This window comes from Heterocephalus glaber, unplaced genomic scaffold (assembly GCF_053883595.1).
Source record: "Heterocephalus glaber isolate CG9 unplaced genomic scaffold, H.glaber_assembly_v1.0 deba00001689, whole genome shotgun sequence".
In the NCBI taxonomy this organism is placed as follows: domain Eukaryota; kingdom Metazoa; phylum Chordata; class Mammalia; order Rodentia; family Bathyergidae; genus Heterocephalus; species Heterocephalus glaber.
Window position 1 is genome coordinate 13,449,143 of NW_028258414.1, and position 27,125 is coordinate 13,476,267.

General features: G+C 50.9%; 1 protein-coding gene across 10 annotated transcripts; it reads right to left on the bottom strand.

Annotated features, from left to right (window-relative positions):
- Positions 1–104: 104 nt before the first annotated feature.
- Pkm (pyruvate kinase M1/2) lies at positions 105–26,958 on the bottom strand. 10 transcript variants are annotated; one of them, XM_021236906.2, is made up of 12 exons: positions 26,860–26,929; positions 17,365–17,481; positions 14,999–15,165; positions 14,546–14,637; positions 10,660–10,791; positions 9,615–9,801; positions 8,784–9,054; positions 6,681–6,831; positions 6,383–6,535; positions 3,205–3,371; positions 1,145–1,326; positions 105–707 (listed from the first exon to the last, which is right to left on the bottom strand). In XM_021236906.2, exons 3-12 carry the CDS (start codon positions 15,150–15,152, stop codon positions 601–603), a joined length of 1,596 nt encoding a protein of 531 aa, XP_021092565.1. In that variant the 5' UTR covers positions 15,153–15,165; positions 17,365–17,481; positions 26,860–26,929; the 3' UTR covers positions 105–600. The 10 variants fall into 10 exon arrangements, with proteins under 10 accessions (XP_021092565.1, XP_004855592.1, XP_087054993.1 ...); XM_004855535.4 differs by lacking the exon at positions 3,205–3,371 and adding an exon at positions 3,652–3,818; XM_087198867.1 differs by having other exon boundaries at positions 26,683–26,929.
- Between the last annotated feature and the right edge of the window lie 167 nt (positions 26,959–27,125).

Below are 27,125 nucleotides of genomic sequence, written 5' to 3' on the forward strand. Positions count from 1 at the left end.
CATCCATGGCCACAGAGCCTACTGCAGGCAGCAGGCTTTCGGCACCCTCACCTGCTCAGAGGACAGGGCTCACCCCCACCCCAGCACAGAAAAGAGAGGAGACAGGAGCTTCACTGTTGTTTATTGACACACAGGTGGGCTCTATAGCAACAGGCCTGGAGGAGGCGGGTGGAGTGTGTGCGTGGAGTGCGGGTGCAGAGAACTGGTACACAGGTTGAGTGGGGAGGCTTGAGTAGGATCTGGGAGCAACTGGGGCCAGGGCCAGAGTCTGGCACACCAGATCCACTGTCCCATGTCCTCAGCCCCCATGCTGTCCGCCTCAGCTGGGTTCTCTGGGCATCCTCTTTCTACAGGAACTGAACAGGTCCTGCAACAAGCTCTGGGCCTCCCTCCTCATCCCTTGCTGGGATGGGGACACACTGGGGGCTGCCAGCTCTGGACCACCAGCCCAAAAAGGTGCCAGAGATGCAATCTTCCCAGGTGTCCCAGCCCACCAGTGCCGCACTACAGCCCAGAGTGAGCGCTACAAGCATCGCTGGCCTAATGGATGGGTTGGGGGCAGGGGACGGGGAAGGGGGCCGGAGAAGGGCTCCAGGGCCATCATGGCACAGGCACAACACGCATGGTGTTGGTGAAACCGGAGCCAGGGCGCCACCCGGTCAGCACAATGACCACATCTCCTGTCTTGAAGAAGCCTCGAGCCTTGCCTGGAGGAGAGGAGAGAGGCGGGTGAATAGGAGCCAGGCCAGGCAGGGCAGAAGCAGGGGGTGGACGGACTGACCATTACTGCGTCAAACCGCAAGGTGGCGCCAGTCTCCCGGCCCAGACAAAAGGAGATGCTGATGTGATCCTACATGGCCCAGCAGGCAGGGACCTTTGACATCTCCCAGCTATACCCTAGAGAGCGAAGAGCCTTGGCCAAGGTCAGAGCTAGCTGCTGCCTCTCTCCCCTTGGTGTCTCTTACCCAGTGAAAGGCCAAGTCAGTGAAAGGGTTCTGCAAACACTTCTGCAGAGAGGGCAAGGGGTGATCACCCAGTTCCTGCCCCTTGCACGCCCCCTTTCCACTTTCCAGGCTCTCGAGCCCAGAAAAGCCAGTGCCCAGCCCCCGCCCCCACCCCTCTAGCCCGGCTCCCAGCCACGCACCAACATTCATGGCCAAGTTCACACGCAGGTCCACGTCCTCAGCCCAGGCCTGCTGCACGGGGTCCTTGCACAGCACGGGGAAGATGCCACGGTACAGGTGGGCCTGGCGCGCCGTCTGGGGATTGCGGGTCACAGCAATGATGGGGGCACGGGGACGATACCGTGCCACTTGGTGGGCAGACCTGAGACGGAATGGGGACAGGAAGAAGAGACGTTTTTAAAAGCTCCTCAGGGGGCAGGGGATTCAGCTCAGTGGCACCTCACTTTGCAAGCACAAGGTCCTGAGTGCAACCCCCAGTACCAAAAGGCTCCCCAGGAATCTCTTAAGAAGCACTTGAGGGCCTCAGGCAGTAGCTCAACCTCCAATGAGCTCACTAGGCTGCCCTGAAGGCTCCTTATGCCAGCCCCACCAACGTCTGCCATCCCTTCTACTAGCTGGGTCACCTTGACCCAGTGTGGTCAGGTTCACTCACTTACCCTCATGACCCAGGGCTGGCAGAACACCATCCACCCCACAACCCGAATGCATCTATCTGGTACAGACCAGCAGCCCTGGCCCAGACTCTCCAGCTCTGCTGCTATGACAGCTATGAGCCAAGCAGCACATGAAGGGCAACTGAAGTCTGCAGAAAACAGCAGAGCCAGTGGCCCCCAGACAATCAGGGCTTCTTGACTGTGCACCCTGACCACCCAACACACGTCCCAGCAGCTGAGCTCGAGTCAAATCAAGTATCAAGAGAAATTTTGTTTTACAGTATTGTTATGTAGTTCACGCTACCCTCAATATTGCAAGCCTGCCTCAGCCTCCCAAGTGTGAGGATTACATGTGTACAACACCACACTAGATTATCAAGAGAAATCTGACTTCCCTTCTAAGGTTTCAGAACCCTAGGTGCTCCCCAGGAGGTAGATCCAGGCATGGCAGAGTGGGGACACTGCACACTTGCAGCTAGACATGTGTCGCAGCAGTTGGGTGTGGCTTACAGGGGAGCAGGGCCCCAGCAGGCAAACTCTTGAGGACACTCAACAGGTGTCAAGGAAACTTAAGCTCGACAGAGCAGAGATGGCTGTGCCTTGGGCTTCTCCATACACAGCCTTCAGGGAGGCTGCAGCTGCTGAAATCAGGACTAGCTGCGTGAAATCCCAGAAGTCCAGAGCTCAAAATAGACGGAAGAGCGAGGGTGGGAGCTCTGGGGAAAGGTCACCCTGACGGCTGGCGCTCTTCAGCCAGGCTGGACACCCTGAGACCACTGCTGGGAGTGGGCATGGGCCTCAGTCCCCATGCTTCGGGGAGCCCACCTGCCACTCGGCCTATGGCACTGCCCCCTCCCCCCACTGTCTCCCAGGAGACCTCTCGCCCTGTGGGGCCGGATAGCGAGCTCGTTCCAGACAGCTATTGGAGGGATGGCAGGTCCATGTCCCAGCTAGGAAGGGACCTCAACTCCAGGTCACTGGGCCACACGGTCCTTGGCCTGGCTGTATGGCCCCTAGGATGGCAGCAAGGTGGCACAGCCTCATTTCTTCAGCCAGACAGATTCCTCGCCTTTTACAGCTAAGGCCCACATGCCATAGGGGGACACAGGGAACAGCACTGATTTCCTAAACCCAATTGTTAGAGAGCACTTAGTGAACTGGAATAACCAAAACAGGTTGTCTTTTGCTCTTTTAGTTAAGAGAGCACTTAGTAAACTAGAATAACCCAAACAGGTTGTCTTTTGCTCTTTTGTTTTTGTGACAGGCTCTTGATACATAGTCCAGGCTGGCCTTGAATCTGTGACGATCCTGCCTCAGGTGCTGGGATTACAGGCACTACCATGCCCAGCATCTTGTGCCCTTCTGGAAGAGCAACTCCTCAGTATGGAGCAACATTTGCACCTGGAGCTGGAGGTCCATCCACACACTGTGGGGCTGGGAACTTGCTGGGATGCACAAAGCCTAACACTTTCATGGGCACTGCTGTGTTCTTCAGGCCCAAGTGGCAGCCAGCAGGGTCTTACCTCGGCTCGATGCCACTGAGCACCGCTCCACAGACCCTAGGGAGGAGCCCTGCCGCCTCCTACCTGCCAGACTTGGTGAGCACGATAATGGCCCCGCTGCAGCACTTGAACGAGGCCTCCACGGCACCCACGGCGGCGGCTTCTGTGGGGTCGCTGGTAATAGGGGCCAGGCGGCGCAGCTCCTCAAATAATTGCAAGTGGTAGATGGCAGCCTCTGCCTCTCGGGCAATCTAGGGGAGCAACATCCGTCCGCAGGGACGAGGGGGGACAGAGCCTCATCAGAGCCTTATCACGGGGGAGGGGCAGGGAAGAGTCACAGGTGGCTGGTAAGGAACCTGTTCCTGCACAGCAAGGTGGTGGCACCATAGGACCAGTGCCTTACCAGAGGCCTGTGACGTCCACTGAACCTACTGAGCCACACAGGACCTTGGGTCCACCCTGTCAAGACCTGGTGGCAGCTGGCGCAAGAAGCCGTTCATCCTACAGCGACACCTGCCCTTGGGGCCCTACCTGCCAGACTCCGTGAGCACTATCAAAGCTGCCGCTAAACACTTATAAGAAGCCTGCACGCTGCCCATGGCCATGGCCTCCATGGGGTCCCGAGAGTGACTGGAGGCTCGCACAAGTTCTTCAAACAGCTTGCGGTGGAACATGGCTGCCTCAGCCTCCCGAGCTATCTGTAAGGTTAGGGAAGGGGGGAAGGGGGACAAGGAAGAGGAAAGAAGAGGAAAAAACACGAGAGAGACAACACATGGAAAGACAGAATGGGGAATTAATCAGAGGAACATATCATAGGTTAAATCTGTCCTTCGGGTAGACACAGAGCAGCAGGGTGGTGAAGTTTACCTGCTCTGGGAGGTGTGGGTAGTTTCATGCTTCAACTATTATTTCCCCTGCAATTTGGGGGAAATTGGGTCTTCCATTCTGGAAGGATTTTTTTTTTGGAGGAATAGGCAGTATCTTGCTAGTTGCCCAGGCTGGGCTTGAACTTGCAATTCTCCTGCCTCAGTCTCCCAAGTAGCTGGGATGGCTGAAAAACCTTTTTCTGATTGGACGAGAGTGGAAGGAGACAACTGGGTGGCAGGCTTCCGTACCTTGGCACGGAAATATGCCAGGACGGGCCCACAACACACCCTGGCAGAGGACTTGACCACGCTGCCTTGAGACACAACTCACAAGAAGGAGCAGGCCCTGGCCCATCACATGGCTGTCTGGGTGCTGCACAGCTGCAGGCAGGAGGAGCCCAGCCATGGAAACAGGCTGAGTGGCACTGAAAAGCTGGGGTCACACAAAGCCAAGGCTCTGCAGCCCTCAGCAGGAAGACGGGAGAGGGCTGAGCTTCTAGGGATCCACTAAACAGCCATGGGAAGAGACAGACACCCGCAGGAGCTAAATTTAGCAAGACATTTCCTTGTGATCATGATTAAAACAGGCAAGAGACAGCCGCCGAGATAATCACACATAACTGGTCAGATACAAGCGAGAATTAGCCACATGGAGCCTCGGAGATTAGGAGCAGGGACTGACATCTTAGTGGGGAGGTTAGGGATCCCAAGCAGGCCCATGGCAGGACTTCCTGGTTACATGTTTTCTACAGATCAAAATGCATGCACAGCCCAGGGACAGAGCAGAACACAACCACAGCTGGTACTGCCCAGCTCTTGGTTATGGTTAGACACAGGAGAGACCAGGCCAGAGTTAAGGGGACAAAGAGGCTGTCGGCCAGTGTTAACCGATGACAGAAAGGACAGGCCTGTCAGGGTAGCCACACCCTGGCCAGACCTGGGACTTATCTTGCACACAATGCCATGCAATCCGAGCCTCGCACTTCTAAGGTGTCTGTTCAGAGCACAGAATGGACCAGAGAAGTTCATGGCACTGAGACCCTAGAGCTGGCACTCAGGCCAGACCCCCAGTGGAGACCCGTCACCTCACCAGACCTGGGTACACACCCAGGCTTCCCATCATGGAACACTAATCGGTAAACTGAGGTGCACAGGGACTTAGTAGTGGCCACTTGATCACAGTGGCGATACCAAGGTTGTAATTAAATATATCTCATCTAACCCACCTTAGGACGAGGTCTTCATGACTGAAATGACTCCCCAGAGACATACAAAATCTATGTGGCTTGTGGTTCCACAGAGTGGCTTAAGGTGAGCACCCCCCACCCACCCCCACCTGAGGACAGGCAGGCCCACAACTGAGCAGAGCAGTCAGGGCAGGAGTCGGCAGACCAGAAAGCAGGTGCTCTAGGGGTGACTAGCTGAGGTGAGTGTCCAGGGAAAGAGAGAGGGCCTTCCCACCAGGGAGCAACTCGGAGGCCACGCCTAGGACAGCAATCTCCAGGCTCCATCTAGGGTCGCTGTCAGCCAGTGCCGGCCACACAAATGTCCACAGGGAAGGGAATGGTCTCTGCCAGTTTCAGTCCACGGAAACCCAGCGGACACTGACAACAGCCCTGGGGATGCAGTTAAGATGGGGCAAACTCTCATTCTCCCCTGGAAACTGCTCCAGCCCATCAGGACACACGGACAGTGAGAGAGGAAGATACCTAGCTGCTTTTTCTTTTCTTTTCTTCTCCTTTGAGTGGGTGGTGGTGGTGGTGGTGGCGGTGTTTTAAATGAGGGCTGAGGGAAACTAGGCTCACAGAGAGGGCAAGAATCAGTAGTTAGGTGGAAGGGAAAAGGCCATGTCGGGACCCAGGGCAGGTTCACCAGGCTGGACCTAGAGGCACTAGGAGGGAGGGGACTTGGAGCTCCACCCAGTCCCATCTGTAGCTCTGTGCCAGTCACTCAGCCCCACCAGGAGGTCCATGCTGCGGCCACCATGCAGGGTCAGCTCCGAGCAGGCAGCAGCCTAGGTGCAGGCCAGGAGTAGACCCCGTCTGTGTGTGTGTGTGGGGGGCCCTAAGTTGGAAGCCAGAAGAGGGGACAACTGGGAGCAGGGGCCCCGGGCCTCATTTAGACTATGACAGGGCACCCAGGCCCTCCGGACTGTCCAAGGGAAGAGGTATAAGCGTCCTGTGACTTCAGCCATGGGAAGGACGTAGTGAGGCCAGAAGTGAACGGTGCAATGTGCGATGAAGGAACAGGAGAGGTGGGGGTGTGGGCAGGGAAGGAAAAACAGAAAAAAAACCAAACCAAGAGGCAGCCCAAGTCCCACTGCCTCCCTGTTACTGCTGTGACTCAGAGGACAACAGACGGGGCCAGAGGGGACCAGAGCTGGGGCCCTTTCTCACCAGGTGCTGCATGCGCACAGCCTCCAGCGGGTAGTCGCCCTTGGCTGTCTCTCCAGATAGCATGATGCAGTCCGCCCCATCCAGGACAGCATTAGCCACGTCACTGCCCTCAGCCCGTGTGGGCCGCGGCTTCTTGATCATGCTCTCCAGCATCTGCAGGACAGGACAGTGAGATGGGGCGTGGGCACCCAGGTGACGTGTGGCTGCAGAGGGGAAAGAATGTTATGTGTGCGCGCTCCCGCAATACATGTGCACTGAGATGTGGCCCAGCCCCCCACCAGGGGGAGGGGACAAGTGCCTGTGTCGCGCAGATGACAGGCTTCCCGGCGCGGTTGCACCGCCCAATCATCATCTTCTGAGCCAGGAAGACCTTCTCTGCAGGAATCTCGATGCCAAGGTCACCACGGGCCACCATGATGCCATCGCTGGCCTCCAGGATCTCATCGAACCTGGCAGGGAAGGCAGGAACAGGGAGGGGAAGCTAAGTTATGCCAACAGGGACACAGGAAAGCTCTCCTGGATCCCCTGACCCCAGTGGTTGTGAGGTGACGGGGCAGACTCCTCCAAAAGCCCACAGGCTCCTGTCCACTACGTCTGCCCCACTGAGGTCTTGCTAAGTCTCTCTTCCCATCAGCACTTCTGGCTAACACTGTGAACCCAAGGCCACTGATGGCTCGTGACATCATTCAGCCAAGGACACTCAAGGGCTGTCCCCTGCCCTTGCCCAAGGAGAGGGATGTGGCTGGTCCAGCCAGGGACTCCTACAGCTCATCAGGATGGCAGAGGGGAGGCTTCCACAGTGCCTGGTACGCAGCACGCCGCCACTCAGCTGAGGACAGTGAGGCCACAATGCTGCATCCTTGGGCTCCTCCCACCTCCCCAAGCACACCCCTAACCACAGGGGTGGTGCTGGGAGGTTATTTTATTTATTTACTTTGTCTTTTTTTTGGCTACTGGGGATCGAACTCAGGACCTTGTGCTTGTGAGACAGGTGGTGGCACCACTGAGCTAAATCTCCAGCCCTTTTGTCTTTTGTGAGACAGGATCTTGCTGTGTAGCTGTGTAGTCCAGGCTGGCCTCAAACTCATACCAATCCTGCCTCAGCCTCCTGTGTGTGATTATAGGTATGCAACACCACTGCTCCACCCTTGGAACGTGATCATGAAAGTTTTTAATACTACCTATTTGCAGTACATGATTACATTTCCTTGGGTTGAGTTGGTAAATGTAACTAATACATCTTCATTCCTTTTTTACCCCCTTTCCCTCCCTCTCTCTACCCCTCCTTTCTATCTCTTTGGTCCCTTTCCCATTTGAGAAAAGATCTACCTCCCTAATTTCTATTATCTATCTTTTATTTTGCTCTTTGATCGCTCAAATAAGAGAAACCATGCAATATTTACAATGTGTCTCATTTACATCACTTAACATAATGGTCTTTTTTTTTTTTTTTGGTACCGGGCATCAAACGCGGGTCCTTGTACTTGCGGAGCAGGCGGCTGAACCAGTGAGCTAAATCCCCGGCCCAACATAATGGTCTTGAGGTACATCCATTTTTCTACAAATGGCTCATTTATCCCTTCTTCATGGTAAAGCAGTACTCCAACTGTGTATATACCACATTATCTATTCATCTGTTGATGGACACTTACCCCACTTCCAAGATTTAGCTACTATGAACATGGGTATGCCTAGATCACTGTACTACACTGTCTTTAAACACTGAATGGGGTTTCTAACAGGGAGTCAAGAGAACAGACACCCCAGGCTGGCCGCACTCGTGTACTTCTACGCTGTGGGCACAGGGACATAGCTGTCTGAGCTGCGGCAATATGAACCTGGAGAACCTCATGCTTTCCTACGGGAAGCTGAACGGGCCATATCAGGATGGGCCTCATCACTGGGCCAACCCTTTCTAAGTATAGACCAGGATGCCTAAGGCTCAGCATGGAAGACGAGGGCCTGGTCTTCCACATGGCTGCCAAGAAAGGGCCAAAAAGGGCCCCTCCAAGAACACACCACCTTCCTTTCCCCTCGGTCTCCCCAGCCAACACTGCTGGAGCCCTGCTAGGAGTCAGGCAGGATGGCCCAGGTCCTGCGACCCTATCCTCTCCACTGCTGGTCCCCAGGCCTGCAGAACAACGTCAAGCTTTTCAGTCAACTAGGAAACCTTGACTTTATCATTAAAATAACAATGGCCTGCCCCTCCTCCTCTCAGGAGTCTGGGCCAGGTCTGCCAGGCTGCATTTTTTTTTTTGAGACAAAGTCTCGATATGTAGCTCGGGCTGGCTTGAACTCATGACAGTCCTCCTGCCTCAGCCTCCTGAACACTGACATTACAGGTGTTTGCTGCTACGCCTAAAACAGGCTGTATTCTGATGGGGAAGGCCCAGGGCCTCACCTCCGCACCCCTTCATGGTTCTCAATCTTGCTGATAATCTTGATGTTCTTCCCCTTCTCTCCTAGGACCTGCCTCACGGCATGGACATCAGCAGCCTTGCGGATGAAGGATGCAAACACCATGTCTACATCCTGCTCCAGCCCAAACTTCAGGTCCTGGATGTCCTTCTCCGACACGGCAGGCAGGTCCACGGCGGCCCCAGGAAGGTTCACGCCCTTCTTGCTGCCCAAGGAGCCACCATTTTCCACCTCGGTTACCAGGAAGTCAGGACCTGCATGAGACGGGGAAGGCAGAGTGGTGAACACACACCTTAACCGGAAGGGACAAGCAGCAGGGGCCTGTCCCCGGCCAGGGAAGCTAGACACAGCACACTGTGCCCCAGAGCCACAAGAGCAGGGTTCTAACTCCATCTCTGCTAACTGCATCACCCTGTCAACCCTGTGCACCTCAGTTTCCTCCCCTGTAAATCATAGTGTCTTACCACAAACACCTTATCATGCAGGATGTTTAGCACAGCTGAGCATCTCAAGTTTGAGCCCAGCCTGGGCAAATTAGCAAGATACAACCTTGCGGGCCACCTGTCTTCCATATGCAAAGGAGCTTTATTTTATACAAATACAGTACAAGTTCACAAAATATAATGTTTATATTCATCTTCTTCTTTTGTGTCTTTGAGACAGGGTATCGCTATGTATTCCAGGCTGGCCTCAAACATTCTGGGATCCTCCAGCCTCAGCTTCCCAAGTGTTGGGATTACAGGCATGCACCACCTTCTTAATTCTTTTTATTCCCCTTCCCCCATCTCTAGAAGGACCCAACTCCCATACAAACCTTTGTCCTTCACTAGCAGGGAAATGAGGCCGTCGTCCACATAGATCTTACTGCCTATGTCCACCACCTTGCAGATGTTCTTGTAGTCCAGCCACAGCACATTCTCGTCGCACTTCTCCATGTAGGCATTGTCCAGCGTGATTTTGAGAGTGGCTCCCTTCTTGAGTTCTACCTCAGCAGTGCCGCTCTGTGGACAGAGGAGGCCAGGTCTAGACTTTGGGAGTTGGAGCCACCAGGGCCTTTTCTCCTGGGACCAGGGCTCGAATTACAGCTAACCAGAATCAGAAAACTTTCCTATCTTTAAGTAGGTTTCAAAGAAAGAAGGCAGGGAAAAAACTACATTGTTTCAGTTTTGCTACTTAACCATGGGAGAAAAAGAAAGAAATGCAAAATGAGAGACACTTGGAAAGAGGCTTTTTGGGGGGGGGGGCTCTATTTAGAAAAGGAGAGAATTTTATTTACAATGATTACCAGAATAATTCTATTTTTTTTTAAGGTGGTAGGTTTTAGTGTTTTTAAAAAATTTTACTTCTCAAGGGGTCAGGGATTTTAATTTTAGCTCAGTGGTTCCGCCGCCTGCCTTGCAAGCACAAGGTCCCAAGTTCGATCCCCAGTACCAAAAAAAAAAAAAAACTTGACTTTTCTTAGTACATGTTCCCAGTATGTAATGACTACATTCCTCGTGGGGAGTTGGTATAGGTACACAACACATCTTCATCCTTTTTCATCTCCTTCCTTCATCTCCCTGTTCCCTCCTCCATCTTAGTCTACTTCCAATTTGCGAAAGATCCAGCTCTCCATTTCCTATTATTTATCTTTCATTTTGTTTTTTTAAGATGTATTTACGCTTTGGGGTTTTCACAAGAGAAACCATGTGACATTTAGCTTACGGTTTTTAAGAGTAACAAGGATACTATTTCTAGCAAAGTAGACCAAATCAGCATTTTCTGCTCACAGGGATGAATATAAAACCCTCATCTGCAGCACTGAAGTCTTAAGACCGGCATCCAGGCAGGGCGGACCTCAGCCCCTCCCTGATACTCACGCCCTTGATGAGACCAGTTCGAATCTCAGGTCCCTTGGTGTCCAGGGCCACAGCCACTGGCCGGTAGAGAATGGGGTCGGAAGCGAAGCTCTCGGTGGCCACACGCACGTTCTTGATGGTCTCTGCATGGTACTGGAGGAAAGACAAGGAAGATGACAAGTGTCCTCCAAGCCTGGATCAGGTGCAGGTTCCCTGCCCTGGGGCTGAGCAGATCTCTTAGGAAAGGCACGGCCTCCCCCACTCTCCAACCTGGGTGAAGCCTATCCACTGAGCGCCCTCTACTCGCACGCCTCCAACCCCCTTGGGCTCAAAACATTTCAATCAGCATCCAATTCTGTGCTTTTCCTATCGATCCTAACTACAATCCAAGCTCCAATTTATTGACACAAGCGAACAGTGGCCCAAGCTAAACAACTCACGTGGAAGGTCACTGCAGGAGGGCTCCACAAGTGATTTCCAGGACAGACTGGAGCGGGAATGGAACAGGGACAGGAAGGCAGAGTCCTGTGTCCGCAGGCAACGCCCTTTGTGACAAACCCTGGCAAATGCTAGCCTCGACCTCTCCGTAACCCTTTCCCCTTCTCCCACCTGCCACTACTGTTTGATTAAAAAGGGACTCAAGACACCAGATAACATGTTAGAGCTCCCAGATAGCATAATCCATGTGACACTGCTGATAAAGGGCACCTAATCCAGCACTTTATGGCTCTCATCCTTACCCAGCCCTTGTCCACGAGCCAGTGCTGCAGGAAGGAGGCTGGCACGGCACTGCCCTAAGGCTGTGTCGAAAACATTCGGCTTTGAATTCTCATGTACTCTAGAATAAGGGGCCACTGACATAATTTGTTTTGTAGAGGGCCTTACAGAAAGTTATAAAAATTATAAGCAAGCCAAGAATGGTACAAGACAGAATGCAGGGAAGAAAAGAAATTTTTTAAAGTCTTTTTATTTTAATTTTTTGATACAAGGTCTCACTATACAGCCAAGGGTAGCATTTAGCTTCCGGCCTTCAGCCTCCTAACTTGGGAATACAGGTGTGCACCATCATGTGTGGATTCTTCTTTTTAAAGAATGAATACTGAATATTGTCAAATGCCTTTTTCTCAGAACTAAATGAGGAATGAGGAACAAACCCAAGCACATAATCACTATTTAATAAATGGTTCTATTATCATCGTACACTGCAATGACTTCTCTATTTAATTCCCCTTTGGGACGCTCTCTCTGTCCCTAAAATACAATTTCCTTAGTCATGTGATATGAAATTCCTTTGATAAACTATTGGATTTGGATTAAGTTTTATTTATGTTTTCTCTATCTTCTTATGACTAGTCTAGAGTGCCAACCTGGTTAGTCTGGTTTGTGTACTATCCTTGCCTGACCTTAGTATGGAGAGATTTCCACACTTCTCTAAGCTCTGCAGCAGTCTAACTGGAACTGATTTAACTGTTCCTTCAAGGACAAGAGACTTCAGCCTTAGTCATCTGGTCATGGGCTGGTAGAGCTCTTGACTCAATGGTAGAGCACTTGCCTAGCAAATGGGGTGCCCTGGGTTTGATCTCCCTAAAATCATTTGGCCCTAAGTGTTTGGGGCAGGGGCTAGATCACTGGTAGGGGGAGCAGGTACTGAGAATTGAGCCCAGGGCCTTCACACTGAGCTACAGGAAGGAGTTTGCCGCCACGCCCTGCTTCAACTGTGGTTTCGCTAGTGTTATCCAAAGGCTAAGAGCACCACCCACCCGGCCTGTCCTTCAGAAGGGTCTAAATTTGGGTTGTTTAAAAGTCATTATTTTCTGGCCAACACGGGCATCATGGAACCACATGTTCAGCAAGAACACACATTGCTTCTGTGACTGCCGAAGATGGGGCCAGAGAGCTCCCAAAGCTGTTAAAAGATCCAATCAGACAGTACATGGTCTCTGTCAGCGGGGAAAAGCAGGTTCGATATTCTCAGAAACATACTTGAAATTATCAAGAACTGAGTCAGGCACAGTGGTGTAAACCTTTTAAACCCCAGCATTCAGGAGGCCAAGGCAGGAAGGTCACTGAGAGTTTGAGGCCAGCCTGAAAAACACAGTTAAATTCAAGGCCACCCTGAACTATAGACCTTGTCTCAAAAAACCAAGTCAAGAATGTCCCAGATCCTAGTAGAAGTAAGCACCCCACCATGCAGTCAAACTGAAATTATTTACCATACATCACATACTCCTAGAACAATTTCAAATCAGTTCCTAAAACCCTGGTCTCAGGGACATCACCATCATGGTCTAAAACCTAAAAATAAACTTGAGAGTCTCCAAATGCCTTTTGTAAATTAAAAAACTGAACTCCAGGCTGGCGTGATGGCATGCATCTGTAATCCCAGCATTTGGAGGGGCTGAGGTAGGAGGATCTCTGAAAGCTTAAGGCCAGCCTGAACTACACAGAGACCCTGTCGCAATTAACAAACAAAAACCTAAACCCTTGAGCGGGCAGCCATTGGGCAGGGGACGCATATTCACTCTCACTTGCCATTTCAGAGCTGTCCAGTATTATTTTATGGGATGGAGGTGCCATAAAGCCTCCCTAAAGGTCAGCTTCTCAACATCTATTTCTGCTCCATCCCCAGCACGCCAGAGGCCTTGGCAAACTCAAGCAGCAGAGATCAATGAGCAGCCGGCTTTCACCTCAGTCCTGAGCTCACTCTCTGAACTAAGCCAACAAGGGGTGATTCCTGGTGACTCCTGCTGAAAAGCCTGCCTGTGCTTCTGTAACATGACAAAAGCAAGGATGCGTTAGAAACTGCCTAGGTACCTGCCGGACACACCAGGCCCCTGTGACATTTGGGGGTCAGCTTCCTGCCAAGCCAGCTATAGGTCATTTACAGAATCTATGATGCAGAGTCTCAGGTTCCCAGAAAGGAGGAATTCAATTCTTGGACTGCTGTTAATGAGGACTTATTTTTAGTCCAAACTTAATACCAACTGCCAAAGGTCAGAGGGCAACCCCGCACCATCTGACCTTACAGGGAGCACTTTCTTCACTCTTTCATCACTGCCAGTACGAGATCCTATGGTCTGTGGAACAGACCATAGGATCTTCACAGTGAAGCCTAAAGGTTCTTCCCAAAAAGGCCCAATCCCCACTGCTCAGAAAGGGAAGCAGAGGGCAGGACGGAAGCCTTCCTGACAGTTCCTCAGGTCCCTGGATAAGGCCTCTGTTCACGATCAGGCTGGCTAATAAAAAGCCCAGCTCAAATACATTCTGAGGAGACACGCTGACTGCTTATCACGTTTTTAAATCTTTATTAGTACATGTTTGCAGTCCATACTAAGTATATTCATCTCAGGGAGTTAGCCTGGGTACAAAATCCATTTTAATTCTCTCTACGTCCCCTCCCCTCCCTTCCTCCACCTCTTGCTCCTCTTCTGTGGTTCTTTGACTATACCAGAAGCACAGGGAGCATGCTGCGGCATGGGACACCACAGGACAGACAGTGCTAGTACCAGACATCATAGCTGGTCCTTAGCTTGCAACAGTGGTTCCATCCCTCATCCTGCATCTGGCTCGTCTGTCTGAGCAAAGCCAGAATATCAACCCACTGGAAGACCTATGAGTTTGCAGTGGCAGCATGAGTTGTTGCAGAAACCCAGGGGCAGGAATGTTGGGGACAGTGGCTGAGACACCTAATGGCTTAGGGCAGTGATGCTGAACCCTTTAGAGCTTTCAGTGATAACAAACAGCTGGCTGCAGCACACATGCTATGGGTGCACCACTATGGCCTTTGGGGATTCCCGGGGAAGGGAGGGCTGAGGGTAGGCCAGAGGGAAGGAGCAGGATGGGCTAGTAAAGGCGGCTTCCCACCCACCATGAACCCCTGCCGTGAATGCGCCTGGCCAGGGCTCACCTCATGAGTTCCATGAGAGAAGTTCAGCCGGGCCACATTCATCCCAGACTTAATCATCTCCTTGAGCATCTCCACTGAGCGGGAGGCCGGGCCTAGGAGGAAAGCGTTTTAAGCACTTTGTAAGAAAAATGTGCTATGCAAGTAGAACACAGCAGTTTGCTCAATTACATTTTCTATGAACAATTCCTCTCTCCAACAGCCCAAAATCCTTTCAAAAGTGCATAGAAGAATGCTACTGTGCTAGCCTTTCTGGATCTTGGGGTATTCTCCCACTTCCCTTAAATCCTACATGGTGCTATCTATCAGAAAAGCCTAGGGAGACTTGGCCAGCCTGGTTGGCCTCCCTGAAACACAGCATCTTGGCCTGCTGTGATTAAGTGACACTCATTTACTCTTTCCAGGAGAGAAGCAGTCCCAAGCCAAGAAGCCCGCCCAGGGAGGGGCGCCACGCACCAATGGTGCAGATGATGCCGGTGTTGCGGGCCGTGATGGGGGCCGAGTCGATGTCCAGGCGGCACATGTGCTCCAGGAAGGTGTCGGCCATGGCCGCGTGCAGCTGCTGCGTCTGGATGAAGGCGGACCCGACTTCACAGGGGGGTTTCGACATGGCTTCTGAGGTGCTGGTCCAGGAAACAAAAGAGAGCCGTCAGGTCAAGAGGGGCTCAGTTCGGCACCTGGCACAGGAAGCCGACTCCAGTTTACACATTAACCCAAGAAACACACTCTGTATCCCAGCCGCACTCTGGGGAGGTGGGTGTGCTCCAAATTGAGCCCTGCTAGTCAGATGACAATCTCCTATCAACCATACCATTTAACATGCACCGAATGATTGTATACAAAAGGGAGTCTCAACCACCTTCCTGTGCTAACAAACTGATCCCCAGCTTAGTGCTGGCTAAGTCTAGTTCTCTGTGTGACAAGCTGTCTTGAAGCCACCAATGTGCATCTGTCCAGGGAACCCACGGTACCCTTTACCACCCTCACCCGAACCCAACCTGATTCCCCTGGCTGGGGAGATCACCCCTCTGGCCCCGGGCCCGGAAGTCTCCTTAGTTCCCAATTCCCCAGAGCATCACAGTTTATTCAGCACTCCTAGCACGTGTGACAATAAATAGGCCCAAGCCCATTGAGAGCAACCAGAAGTGGTCCCTTTCTGGGAAGCAAGTCCAACAGGAACCCTAAATACAAAATCCTTCATCCCAGGAGCCTGCAGCAAAAAAACACTTCTAGGGACCAGGGATTTAGCTCAGTGGTTTCGCCACCTGCTGCGCAAGCTCAAGGACCTGAGTTCGATCCCCAGCACCAAAAAAAACCCCAAAAAACCAAAAAAACACACATCTAGCTGACCACACTGGTGCACACCTGTAATCCCAGCACTCTAGGAAGCTGAGGCAGAAGGATCACAAGTTTGAGCCCAACCTGGAAGTCAGAGATCCCTTCTCAAAATAAAAAATTAAAATGACTGGAAATGTACCTCTAAATCAATCTATCAATCCATCAACCAACTTCAGGTCAGAGGACTTTATGCAAATCAATTTGTATACAAGAGGGTAACCAAAACACCGCTAGTACAGTTCTAACATTACAACTTCATTAACAAGTCAGTTGCAATTAAAGGGAATTATGCTTTCCTAACTGCTCCCTACTAGGGATTGAGTCCAGGGCCTCTCATGCTAGGCAAGCGCTGTATTGTGGAGCTACATGCCTGTCCTACCCAGCTGCGTCCCAACAGCCCACTCCGACTCCCTTCGTGAGAATCACTCTTCTCAGAAAGGGGCCATTTGTTCCAGGTGATTAACTGGCCCAGGTCATAACCCCAAGAACCACCCTGACCCCTGCTTTACTTGATTACTGACCCACAGCTAAACTCACTGAGCCGGTCAGTCAGCTGAGCAGAGGACAAAGATACAGGGAAGGACGTAGACTTGAGGCTGGACACCCTGCTCAGTGGTGTCCTTGAACCAAGGGCTCCTTCTAAAACCCTTCAGCCCAAGGACCGGGGATTTAGCTCAGTGGTTCCACCACCTGCCTAGCAAGCGGAAGGACCTGAGTTCAATCCCCAGTACCAAAAAAAAAAATATGGGCCAGGGATCTAGCTCAGCGGTTCCGGCGCCTGCCTCACAAGCGCAAGGTCCAGAGTTCAATCCCCTGTACCAAAAAAAATAAAAAAAATAAAACCCTTCAGCACAGGCTCAGAAATCAGCCGCTCCTTAACCCTGTCCCTTCATTTCAGGGCCTTACACCAGGGAGTCCATGTAGATTGCCCTCAGCCCATTCCCAACCTTGAGGCTCGGGCCTGGCAAAAGGAGCCTTGTGCCCAGTCTGTTGTTGACCGGTGCTGAGTCCTCAGCTCCCAGCGAGGGGCGCCCCATGGCACAAGCACCACTTACCTCAATATCATCTCGAAAGGCCCCAAAATGAAAAAGCCAACATCTCCCGCCTACCTAGCTGGTTTTGGATCTCCGATCACCAGGCCTTGGAGGTATTCCTGTTTGTTCAATGACCTTTCTGTCCACTTCAATGTCATCACAATCAGTCATAAGGCCGTTCCAACTCACTCAAATCTAAGGACTCCTGTAGCCAGGGGCCCTGCACCTACGCTCACGGTGTATGCACAGCAACAGCTGGGCTTAAGGGAGCTGGCACACCAGGCCACCAGAACACATGGCCTTGCTGTGGCCTTGGAGACAGTGTCACCAGCCCAAGGTCTGTACTATGGACAGCCAAGGCTAGTCTGGAGAACCATCTGCAGACCCTTAGACCTGAGCTTTGAGGTCTCCTCAGAGACTCGGCCAGGGCCACTGACGATCAGATCATACCTGTGCTGCTCTGGGCTTGGGCTTCTGGTGACAGAAGACTCTTTCTTTGGCTCAGGGCGGCTGCTTCGCCCCACTTGGAAAGACCGCTCAGAGCTGAGTAGGGTCTGCCCTGGAGAGCTGAACAAGGATTAAGGTGAAAGCTGAGCATAACTAACGCTCTTGGGGTGACAGAAACATTACCTTAGTAAGCAGGTGTCCAGGTACAAGCTGCTTCACGAGGTGCAGCTGCATTCCCAAGAAAAACATAGAAGCACCCCAGGAAAATACAGAGAAACTGCTAAGATTTGAAATTTGTGATTTTCTAACACCCTATTATTTATTCTATGCAAGAACCTGCTCCCTTCCTTTTGCGGACAGGACACCAAATGAGACATGCACAAGAGGTCTGTGAGAGTATGTACCAAAATTGTAACGGGATGTTGTCTAGGTGGCAGAACTACAGCGAAACTTTTCTCTTCCCACCCTCCGCTCCCCGGCCCAACCTTTCTTCTCTTTATGAATAAAATAACTAATAAGAAATACTTTTTTAAAAAATGACAAGTAGGGCCGGGGATTTAGCTCAGTGGTTCCGACGCCTGCCTCGCAAGCACAAGGTTCTAAGTTCAGTCCCCGGTACCAAAAACAAAAAAAACAAACAAAAAAAACAACAAGTAGCCAGGTGTGGTGACTCATGCCTATAATCTCAGCACTTGGGAGGCTGAGGCAGGGGGCTCACTTCGAGTACAAGGCTAGCCTGGGCTACACAGAAAATTCAAGGCCCATCTGAACTAATAGTGAGACTCTGTCTCAAACAAAGAAAAAAAAGAAAAATGACAAGTGTATCTTTTCAAAAAATAATATATTTATTTACAAGTATCCCATAAAATTGTGAGAGGAATTAAATGAAATGTAAAGTTCTTTTTTCTGTTGTTGTTACTGTTTTTAAGACATGGGCTCTCTATGTAGCTCAGGCTGGTCCTGAACTCACTACATAACCCAGACTGGCATGAAACTCTCAGCAATCCTCCTGCCTCTGCCTCTTGAGTGCTGGGATTACAGGCATGTGCCACCACGTCCAGCTGAAATATGAAGTTCTACAGTCAACAGCTCCTCTGCCGTTCAGAAACACAGTTTACGCGTGACAAGAGGCAAGACAAGTGCTCTAGGCCCTAGGTCACAAAGGGTTGCAGGGCAGTTTTAAGGACTTGGTCCACTGAGAACCTCAAAGGAGTACATGTGTGACACACGCACACAGGCCAGTGATACAATCCACAGGACAATTCCACACTAATATAGTTACTGGCTCAAACCCAGCACACTTCACTTCCTGTTTAGTAAGCACTAAAGCTGCACAGTAGACCTTTGTCACAAGGCTGTCCCGGAGATGCCATCAGTATATTCAATTATACTGGCCACAAACCACAGCCTTTTTTCACCATTTTTAATCAAATCGCCAGTCCACAGGTTTTAATATTTTGCTATGAAGTATAAAACTGCCCAACAAAATTAAGTTTTGATATATCAGTGGATTTGCACACCAGCAGTCAAAGAGCAAGCCTGCCAGCAAGTCCTCTCCAGACTCCTAGAAGATCTCATGTTAGCTAGGAGTGGTAGCACACACCTGTAATCCCAACACTCAGGAGGCTGAGGCAGGAGGATCAAAGCGAGTGTGAGGCCAGCCTGGGGTACACAGTGAATTCAATGCCAGCATGAACTACACTGAGACCTTGTTTCAAAAAAAACAGGGCCAGGGATTTAGCTCAGTGGCACTGTACCTGCCTTACAAGTGCAAGATCCTGAGTTCCATCCCCAGCACCAAAAAAACAGAAAAAAACCGGGTCGAGGATTTGGCTCAGTGGTTTCACCACCTGCTGTGCAAAAGCAAGGACCAGAGTTCGATCCCCAGTACCAAAAAAACAAAACAAAAAAAACACAGAAAAAACAAAGATCATTATGTCCTGAGAAACCCCTATGACTAAGCCGTGTCACCAACTGGTTTCTCTTCTCCCTGATGGCGGACACAGCTCCCAGCCTGTCTCCAAGGTCCTCCCCAAACACAAGCTGCCCACTTGGTGGCTCCCCAGAACCCCAGGAGAGTGAGTGTTCCCAGCCATGCCAGCCTGAGTCACTCCGCATCCTCCTCCTCTGGAGGCAGAGACATGCAGAGCCAACCTCCAGGCAGCGGCAGAAGCCTGGGTCGTCCACCACCAGCAGGAAACATGGTGCCCAGGTACAGCAGCCTTGCTTGGGAGCCCCAGCCCCCATAGGAGCAGCTTTCTCTGAGCCATTTCTCCACTGCAGAAACGAGACACCATGCAGGCCTTAGTCAGGGCTGGCAGGCTAGGCCAGGCAGAGCTCAGCTCCGGGTGCCAGCTTGGCCCTTTCCCATCTCATCTCAGGGTCCCAGGTCTTTATACCGGTTTCCTTTGTGTCATACACAATTCTTCAGCCATTCTTCAAATCCACATGGCAAAAATTATACAAAAAATACCAGACCTTGCTTCTTAGAGCCAGCGCCATTATCAGGCTGCACTGGGAAGGATTCACGCTTCACCCCACCAACTCATCTTTCACAAAGGTCCTCATCATTCTGCCCTGATAAGCCGGCCTGGCCAGAGTTCATCTGCACACAAGCAGTTTTCTCTCACCAGGCAGGACTTCGTACCCAGGATGCTAAGGCGCCAGACCAGCCTGGAGCAGTGGCACCTGATGCCCACCTCCTCCCTCCAGCACGCCTCACAGGTGCCGTTCCTTTCCCCAAGCCTGCACGGAGGGCCTTCAAATCCTCAATTCTCCACGTGATTGAGAGCTCACTAGGAGCTCGCTCTTAAGATTCAAGGGCCAGGGATTTAGCTCAGTGGTTCCGCCACCTGCCTTGAAAGAGCCAAGGTCCCAAGTTTGATCCCCGGTAGCAAAAGAAAATTTTAGAAAGGGGACGTGGGATGTAGCTCAGTGCAAAGGCCCTGAATTCAATCCTCAGGGACTGCCCCCCCCCAAAAAAATCAACCAATCAATCAATTTTAAAATTTTTTCTTTCTTCAGGGCTAGAACTAAGTGAACCAAACTTCACTGGCAGAAGCTTGCGGTCCCATCTACTTTAAATTACAGCACAGAATAGGGCACAAAGCTGATGCTAAGAAGTTTCTGCCCTCAGAAAGACCCTCAATTCCAGGGCAGGGAGTCCTGAGCAGAAGACCCTCACGTCCTAGGATTCCACCCCCAGCCAGAGGGCTGTTTCAGCCTGAGAAGCCTGGCTAGAACTGTAGCTGGGTAGCACTTAGCGCTTATCAGTGAATGGCTTCCCAGGCAGCCTTTATAGGTTTGCTTCTTTTGTTAAAACCAAACACTTGTACCTTTTTCTTTCTTTTTAAAGGAAAAATCGCTTTTTTATATTTATTTTTGTTTGGGGTTTTTTGGTTTTATTGCTTTTTAAAAAATTTTATCAGGGCTGGGGATTCAGCTCAGTGGTTCTGCTGCCTGCCTCGCTTAAAAAATTTTATCAGTATATTTTAGATATACATAATGATAACATTCCTCAAGGGAATTTGTACCTGTACATGATATATTTTGCTTCTTTTTTTCCCATCCCCCTCCTCTCCCTTGGATCCCTCTTCTCCTTATTCACAAAATATTTGTTTCCATTTTTTTCTTCTAGTCTTGTTTCTTCTTTCTTTTCCCCCCACTCTGCTCCTTTGTTCCCCCCTTCTCTTTTGAATATTTTCTTCCCATTTCCAAACATCTACTACATATTTTGGTCCTTATACTTTCGGTTTCTCACACCAGAGAAAAAAATGCAGTATTTAAACATATGTGTCTGATTTATTTCACTTAAGAGTGTGGCCTCAAGGTGCATCCATTTAGCTACAAATGTCTCAAGCTTATCCTTTGCAGCACAATAGTACTTCATCATAGATATTTAAAACTCTGTATCTTTATCCATTGATATCCGTTGACGGGCATTTGGGCAGTTTTCAAGATTTAGCTATTACAAGCCTGACACGTTAGCACTAAGCTGTTTTCTTTTTTGGTACCGGGGATCGAACTCAGGGAACTCGGGTCCTTGCGCTTGCACAGCATGCGGCGAAACCACTGAGCTAAATCCCCGGCTGAGCTCTGCTTTCTTTAGAATTACAATTTTATACAGTTCATTTTTCCTCCATCCCCAGCACCTCCAGGCCTCCCCAACCTTGTGACAGCCAACCGTGGCACATATGAACAGTGAGTGCATCTGCAGCTGGACCAAACTCCACGTTATTACTGGCCTTTTTTTTTTTTCAGGAAGATGTATTTTATTGTTTCAGAAAATGAGTTCCAGGGCCAGGGATTTAGCTCAGTGGCCTGCCTTGCAAGCGCAAGGTCCTGAGTTCAATCAACAGTACCACCAAAAAAAAAAAAAGAAAAAGAAAGTGAGTTCTACAAGGCTCTAAAAGAGAATTACCCACAGCTTGTTTGGTTTCCTTTCCAGAGGTCTTATTTGGAAAGATCTGAACAGTTTAGTACCCATGGACCCTTGATCTATTTCTGCAGTGAGTTCAGAGCTACAGATTCTCTGTATGGCTCTGACATTTTAGGGGACTCCAATTACTGTACACAGTCACACAGACAGCTGAAGCGCCTCTATATCCAATGGCAGAAAGTGGGAAAATTTATACCAACATGTTATGGACTGCAGGGAGACACAGGTTTTGATCATAGCTTTTACTGGCCACTTTCCTGTCCCAAGTAGCACACTGTGCAGATCACTGAATAACTTGCTTTTCCACTGTGCACCACATTTAAGATCCATGCAGCTGGTAAACAGATCCGGCTAAATCATTCTGACTCCACTGTATTTATGTATTCCCTTACTGGTGACCCTTTCCCTCCATTAAACAGATTTTCCTCTATTAATAGTAGTACAATTCTCTCCCAGGACAGGTTCCTAGGGCACATGTAAGCTTCTAAAAATGTAGAAATGAATTCTTGGGTCATTTTTTTTTCTGTTTTAGCTAAACACTCCCCATTGTTTAGGCAGTGGATCAATTTTTAACCCACCAACCAATAACATGAATTCCTGCCTTCCCACATCTTTGCCAACACCTGATAGACTTTTTAAATGATCGTCTGTCTGTAATGTTAAGTGATACTTGTTAAATCTGCTCTCTATTTTAATAGCCAAATATAAGGATGATTCAGGATGAGTCTCTTAATTCCCAGGCTCCTCTAAAATGGTCACAGACCCCACGTCTGATGTGCCAAGACCAGCTAAGCTGATCGGCAATTCTTTTGCAAGTATTTCAAGACACACCAGTTGTTTCAAGTTGAAGAAATGTGATGTGCAAGTCAATTAAAGATGTCCAGAAGGGATAGGGTTCTTTTTAGAAAATTAAAAATATATACACTTTTTGCAGCCAGCATCTTAGCTGGTCCACACGCTGAAATGCCACAGCCAGAAATCTCACCATCCTAGCACAGCTGGTCTGGGCATCTCTCCCACCAAACCACAGCCAAGCCTGTCCCCAAATACTGCTTGATGGCTTCAGGAAAGAGGCTGAGACCTTCGGGAAGGTGACTCTCAAGAGGCTGCCTGAGGTACTGCAGCTGGGCTCCCCTGCTACGGGCTGAGAGGCACAAACCACCGCAGGGGCGTGGTCTCACCACACCACTTAGTAGCCCTACCAGGACTCCCGGTCTAGAGCACAGCAGTTTCACCGAGAGGCCATAGGAGCCCCAAGAGGCTGCATGCCACCACCCACCATGCACCCTGGCTCACTTTCCCCCAACAGCTTCTTCAACACGAAGCCTCAAGCCTCAATCATCACACACACTACTCAATTATCCAGTCTAAGTTCAGCTTGCGTGAAAAATGCAAGCTCCCAGAAAGCATAGTGCTACTAAGAATGGTCATCATCTATTCTGTCACTTAGCTCTATCCTTCCCTATTGGTTGGTACCCAAAGTGATGTTTAAAGGGATGCTGCAAGGTCCTGAGAGAACTTCCACCAAATAAAGTTCAGAAACCATGCACAAGGGCCAGGGATTTAGCTCAGTGGTTCCAGTGCCTGCCTCAAGTGCAAGGTCCTGAGGTTTGATTCCCAGTACCCCACCCCCAAAAAAAGAAACAGTGCATGAAATACCGTCTGCAAAGTTGAAATTAAAAATCTGCTTACAGGAACAATTCCTTCTCATTCCAATTAGTCAGGATTTGACTGTGGGCATTTGAGCGATTCAGAAATTAAGGCAATGTCAAATGAGTCACTTTGGGGGGGGATTTAGCTCAGTGGTTTTGCTGCCTGCTGCTCAAGCACAAGGACCCGAGTTCGATCCCTAGTACCAAAAAAAAAAAAAGTCACTTCCCTCTACCTTGATCTCAGTCTTAGCTCTCAGCCAAGATGAACACATCCCTCCCGACTTGCTTCCAAAAAGCTGAAGTAAAGGAAGCCAAAGCCCAAGTAAAATGTGTAATGCAAGAGCCACATCTTTTTCTACCTTCCTGTCCATAGCCGTTTCATTTCTTCCACTGCCTCAACATTAAGAAATAAACAGCTTTCAGAAATAAAATGCCTTTTCCTGTGACGCCACCTTAATGTCACAACATTCAAGGCACACGTGCAATTTCTCCAGGGGCACTGTTTGCAGCCAGCTATCAAATGTGCCAAGTCACTGGGGATGCAGCTCTGAATGCTGCAAACTGCAAACATTTTGTTTCTAATGCAGTGCTCGAAATGGAAGCAGTTGTGCTAGACAGGAGACTAACATCTGTATATTCTGGCTTAAGTTAATGATTCGGAAATGAGCTTGCAGAAATCCTTTGTCACTCACATTATTCATGTCCCGTGGGAGGCTGTGCACCTCAAAGAACACCCAGGAATGTGGGTGCACAGCCTGCGTTATCTGGGCACAGGCCTTGTCACAGGGCATGCCTAAACTCTTGGGGTGGTACAAAGTGCCCTGGACCAAGCATTTTGCATTTAGTGGAGATATTTTTAATTGGGGAAAATTTGTGCTGTTTCATTATGACTCGCTGAAAGGAAAAGGGAGATTTTTTTTCTTTTAAACCAGGGATTGAACTCAGGACCTTGCGCTTTCGAGGCAGGCACGGTGCCACTGAGCTAAATCCCTGACACCCCCCCCCTTTGAGACAGAATCTCACTACGTAGTTCAGGCTGGCCTCAAACTCAGATCCTCCTGCCTCAGCCTCCAGGATGCTAGGATTATAGGCATGTACCACCACAACCGGCATGAGAGTGGATTTCTTAAGCCCACCAGAACCACAACACAGCTTTCCTACTCACCCAAGGAAGACAATTCGCTCAAAACCAGTTAAGTGGAAAGGTTCGGCCATCTTGCCCACAGCGCCCCTCCCCCCAGACTTAGCGGTGGGCTACATTACCCTTCCCCAAAGAACAGCCCCAAAGAGCAATCACCAGCACCTCAGGCCAACCAGAGTGCAAATTATTTGCTAACAATGTTGCCCCAGGGGTCCTGACGTAGGCCTTTTTCTGTACCTAAGAAGGGGCCATACCCTCAGTACTGCCAAAAGGGGGCGCTATCCCATCTCAATTGTAATCTGGCACCAACCAGAAGGATGAGCACATCCTAGAAGCCCACTCTGGGAAGCCAAGAAGCTGAAGAATATTTCACTCAGTATGCTCCTACCTTATTTCTACCTTAGGAGTCAAATACCACAGGGCCAGGTATTTAGCTCAGTGGTTCCATCGCCTGCCTCGCAAGCTAAGGACCCGAGTTCAATCCCCGGTACCAAAAAAAAAGAGTCAAATACCACAGATTGACCCCACCTTCCTCCCTGCCTGCCTTTGTCTAAAGTCTGCTCCTCCAGAGTCCAAAATGCTTCTGTGACAAGAGTTGCAAATTAACATTTTGTTACTTGGTAAAGACTGTAGCAGGATCCCTGAAGGGACTGGTTTCCAGGAAATACCTGGTATTTAGAGAGCTGGACTCTCAAACGTAACTGAAGATGTGCGTTTGGATGGCAGGGAGATAACTCTTCAGGCTCGGATGTGAATTAAGGAACTTCGCTTTCCCGACTATGGAGATCAGACCCTGTGAGGTGGCTAAAACAGCACTCAACGGGGGCTCCTGAATAGAGACCTGTCTCTACCACCAGGAGAATGATGCTCCCGGTTTCTATCCGGGAAACAGGACCAGAACTGAACCCTCTCACGTGAATGAGTTAACCAGATTGTAAAAGGCGGTTCACAACCCCTGGATGCTTTCGTCCCCTAGGCCTGGATTTCCCAAGTAGGCTCACTTTATATATCCGGAGAATGGTGTTGGGCTTGGAAAAAACGGATTAAACGTTTTTAAGCCAAGGGGCATCTTTCTATGACTCGGAATGAAAGTAACCTTTCAGACTGGAAGATGCTTTCCTGCTTCCGAAAACCCAGCACGTATGCCACCCCGTGAAGCCTCTGGCCGCCTCCCTCGCCCGGCAGGAAGCTCCATCTTCGACCTAAACCGGGCCAGTGATCAATTTCATGTTTCCCTAATTAGACCTTAAGCTCCTTAGGCCGTGACCTTCCTGGTTATCCCAGTCTCCAACAGCCTCCCGCAGTGGCCCCCGAGCCACAAGGATTTCGGGTACACAGGCAGGAGCCTCCCCCAAACCTGCGCAAGCAATGGGGACCGTGGAGCCTCGCAGGACCGGACAACTGTGCGGGGCTGCGCCCAGGCCAGGGATCTGGGCGAACGAGGCCACCCCTTCTTGCCTGCAGCCGAGAACACCGAGATTACGTAACCCGCTGGCTGCGTTCGGGCCGCACAGGAGCCCGGGCCCTGCCCAACCGCAGAATAGAAGCCCCGGCGATGGAGTGATGGAGAAAGAGGGACAGGACCGCCAAGCGCCACGAGGAGGGAGCGGGGCGGACGTGACCAGAACGGAGGGGGCGGGGACTCAGCAGTGCGAGAGGGAACCGGAGGTGGGTAGGATGCTGAGCGCCGACGTGACCAGCGCGGAGGGGGGAGGGAGACAGGGGGATAGAGGGGGGAAGGAGACGGGGGGAGGGAGACAGGAGGGCAGGGGACAAGCGCGGGAAGGGGAACCCGCCAGAAGGGAGGACGCGAGAAGAAGGGAGGGGGGGCTGTTGCAAGGAGAGGTTGCAAAGCATCAGAATCCGGAGGACACGGAGATGACGAAGGGTGGAAAAAAACTAGTTAAGACAAGGAAGAAGAGGAACAAAAGAGCGGGGAGGGGGGAGGGAAGCGGAAGCAAGGATGAAAAACAATAGGAAAGAATAAGACAAAAAGGAGGCCAAGATGGAAACATATCGAGGGAGAAAGAGGCGAGAATGGGCCAGGGCGAAGGTTGGGGAAGGGACTCTGGAAGAGACCGGAGAGGGACCTGGGAGCGCGGGCCCGGGCACGAGGAGCCTCCACGTCCTCGTCCTCCTCCTCCTCGCCCCACGTTCGGCCGGGTCCGCTATGCCAAGGATGGGGCGTCATCCCGGTCTGGGTGTCCGGACGAACAAGGCCTGGCCGGCTACGCGGGATCTCAGACGGCCCGGGCTCCCCAGCTCACCTCGTGCGCTCAGCTGGGCTGCGGTGCAGAAAGAAGAACACTGTACACACTCCGGATGCTTCTCGGCTCTGCAGAGGGGGGGCCCGGCCTCAAGGTTACCCCGGCAGCGCGCGATCCCTCCGCGCGCTCGCCCAATCGCGGAGCGGCCGCTGTGCCCGCCCCCTGCGTCCTCTCGCGGGCACCTTCCCGGGACGTGCTGGTTGCCCTTCGGGGGGGAGGGGGATTGGGGGACTACATTCCTCGGCGGAAGGACATGCATTTCAATT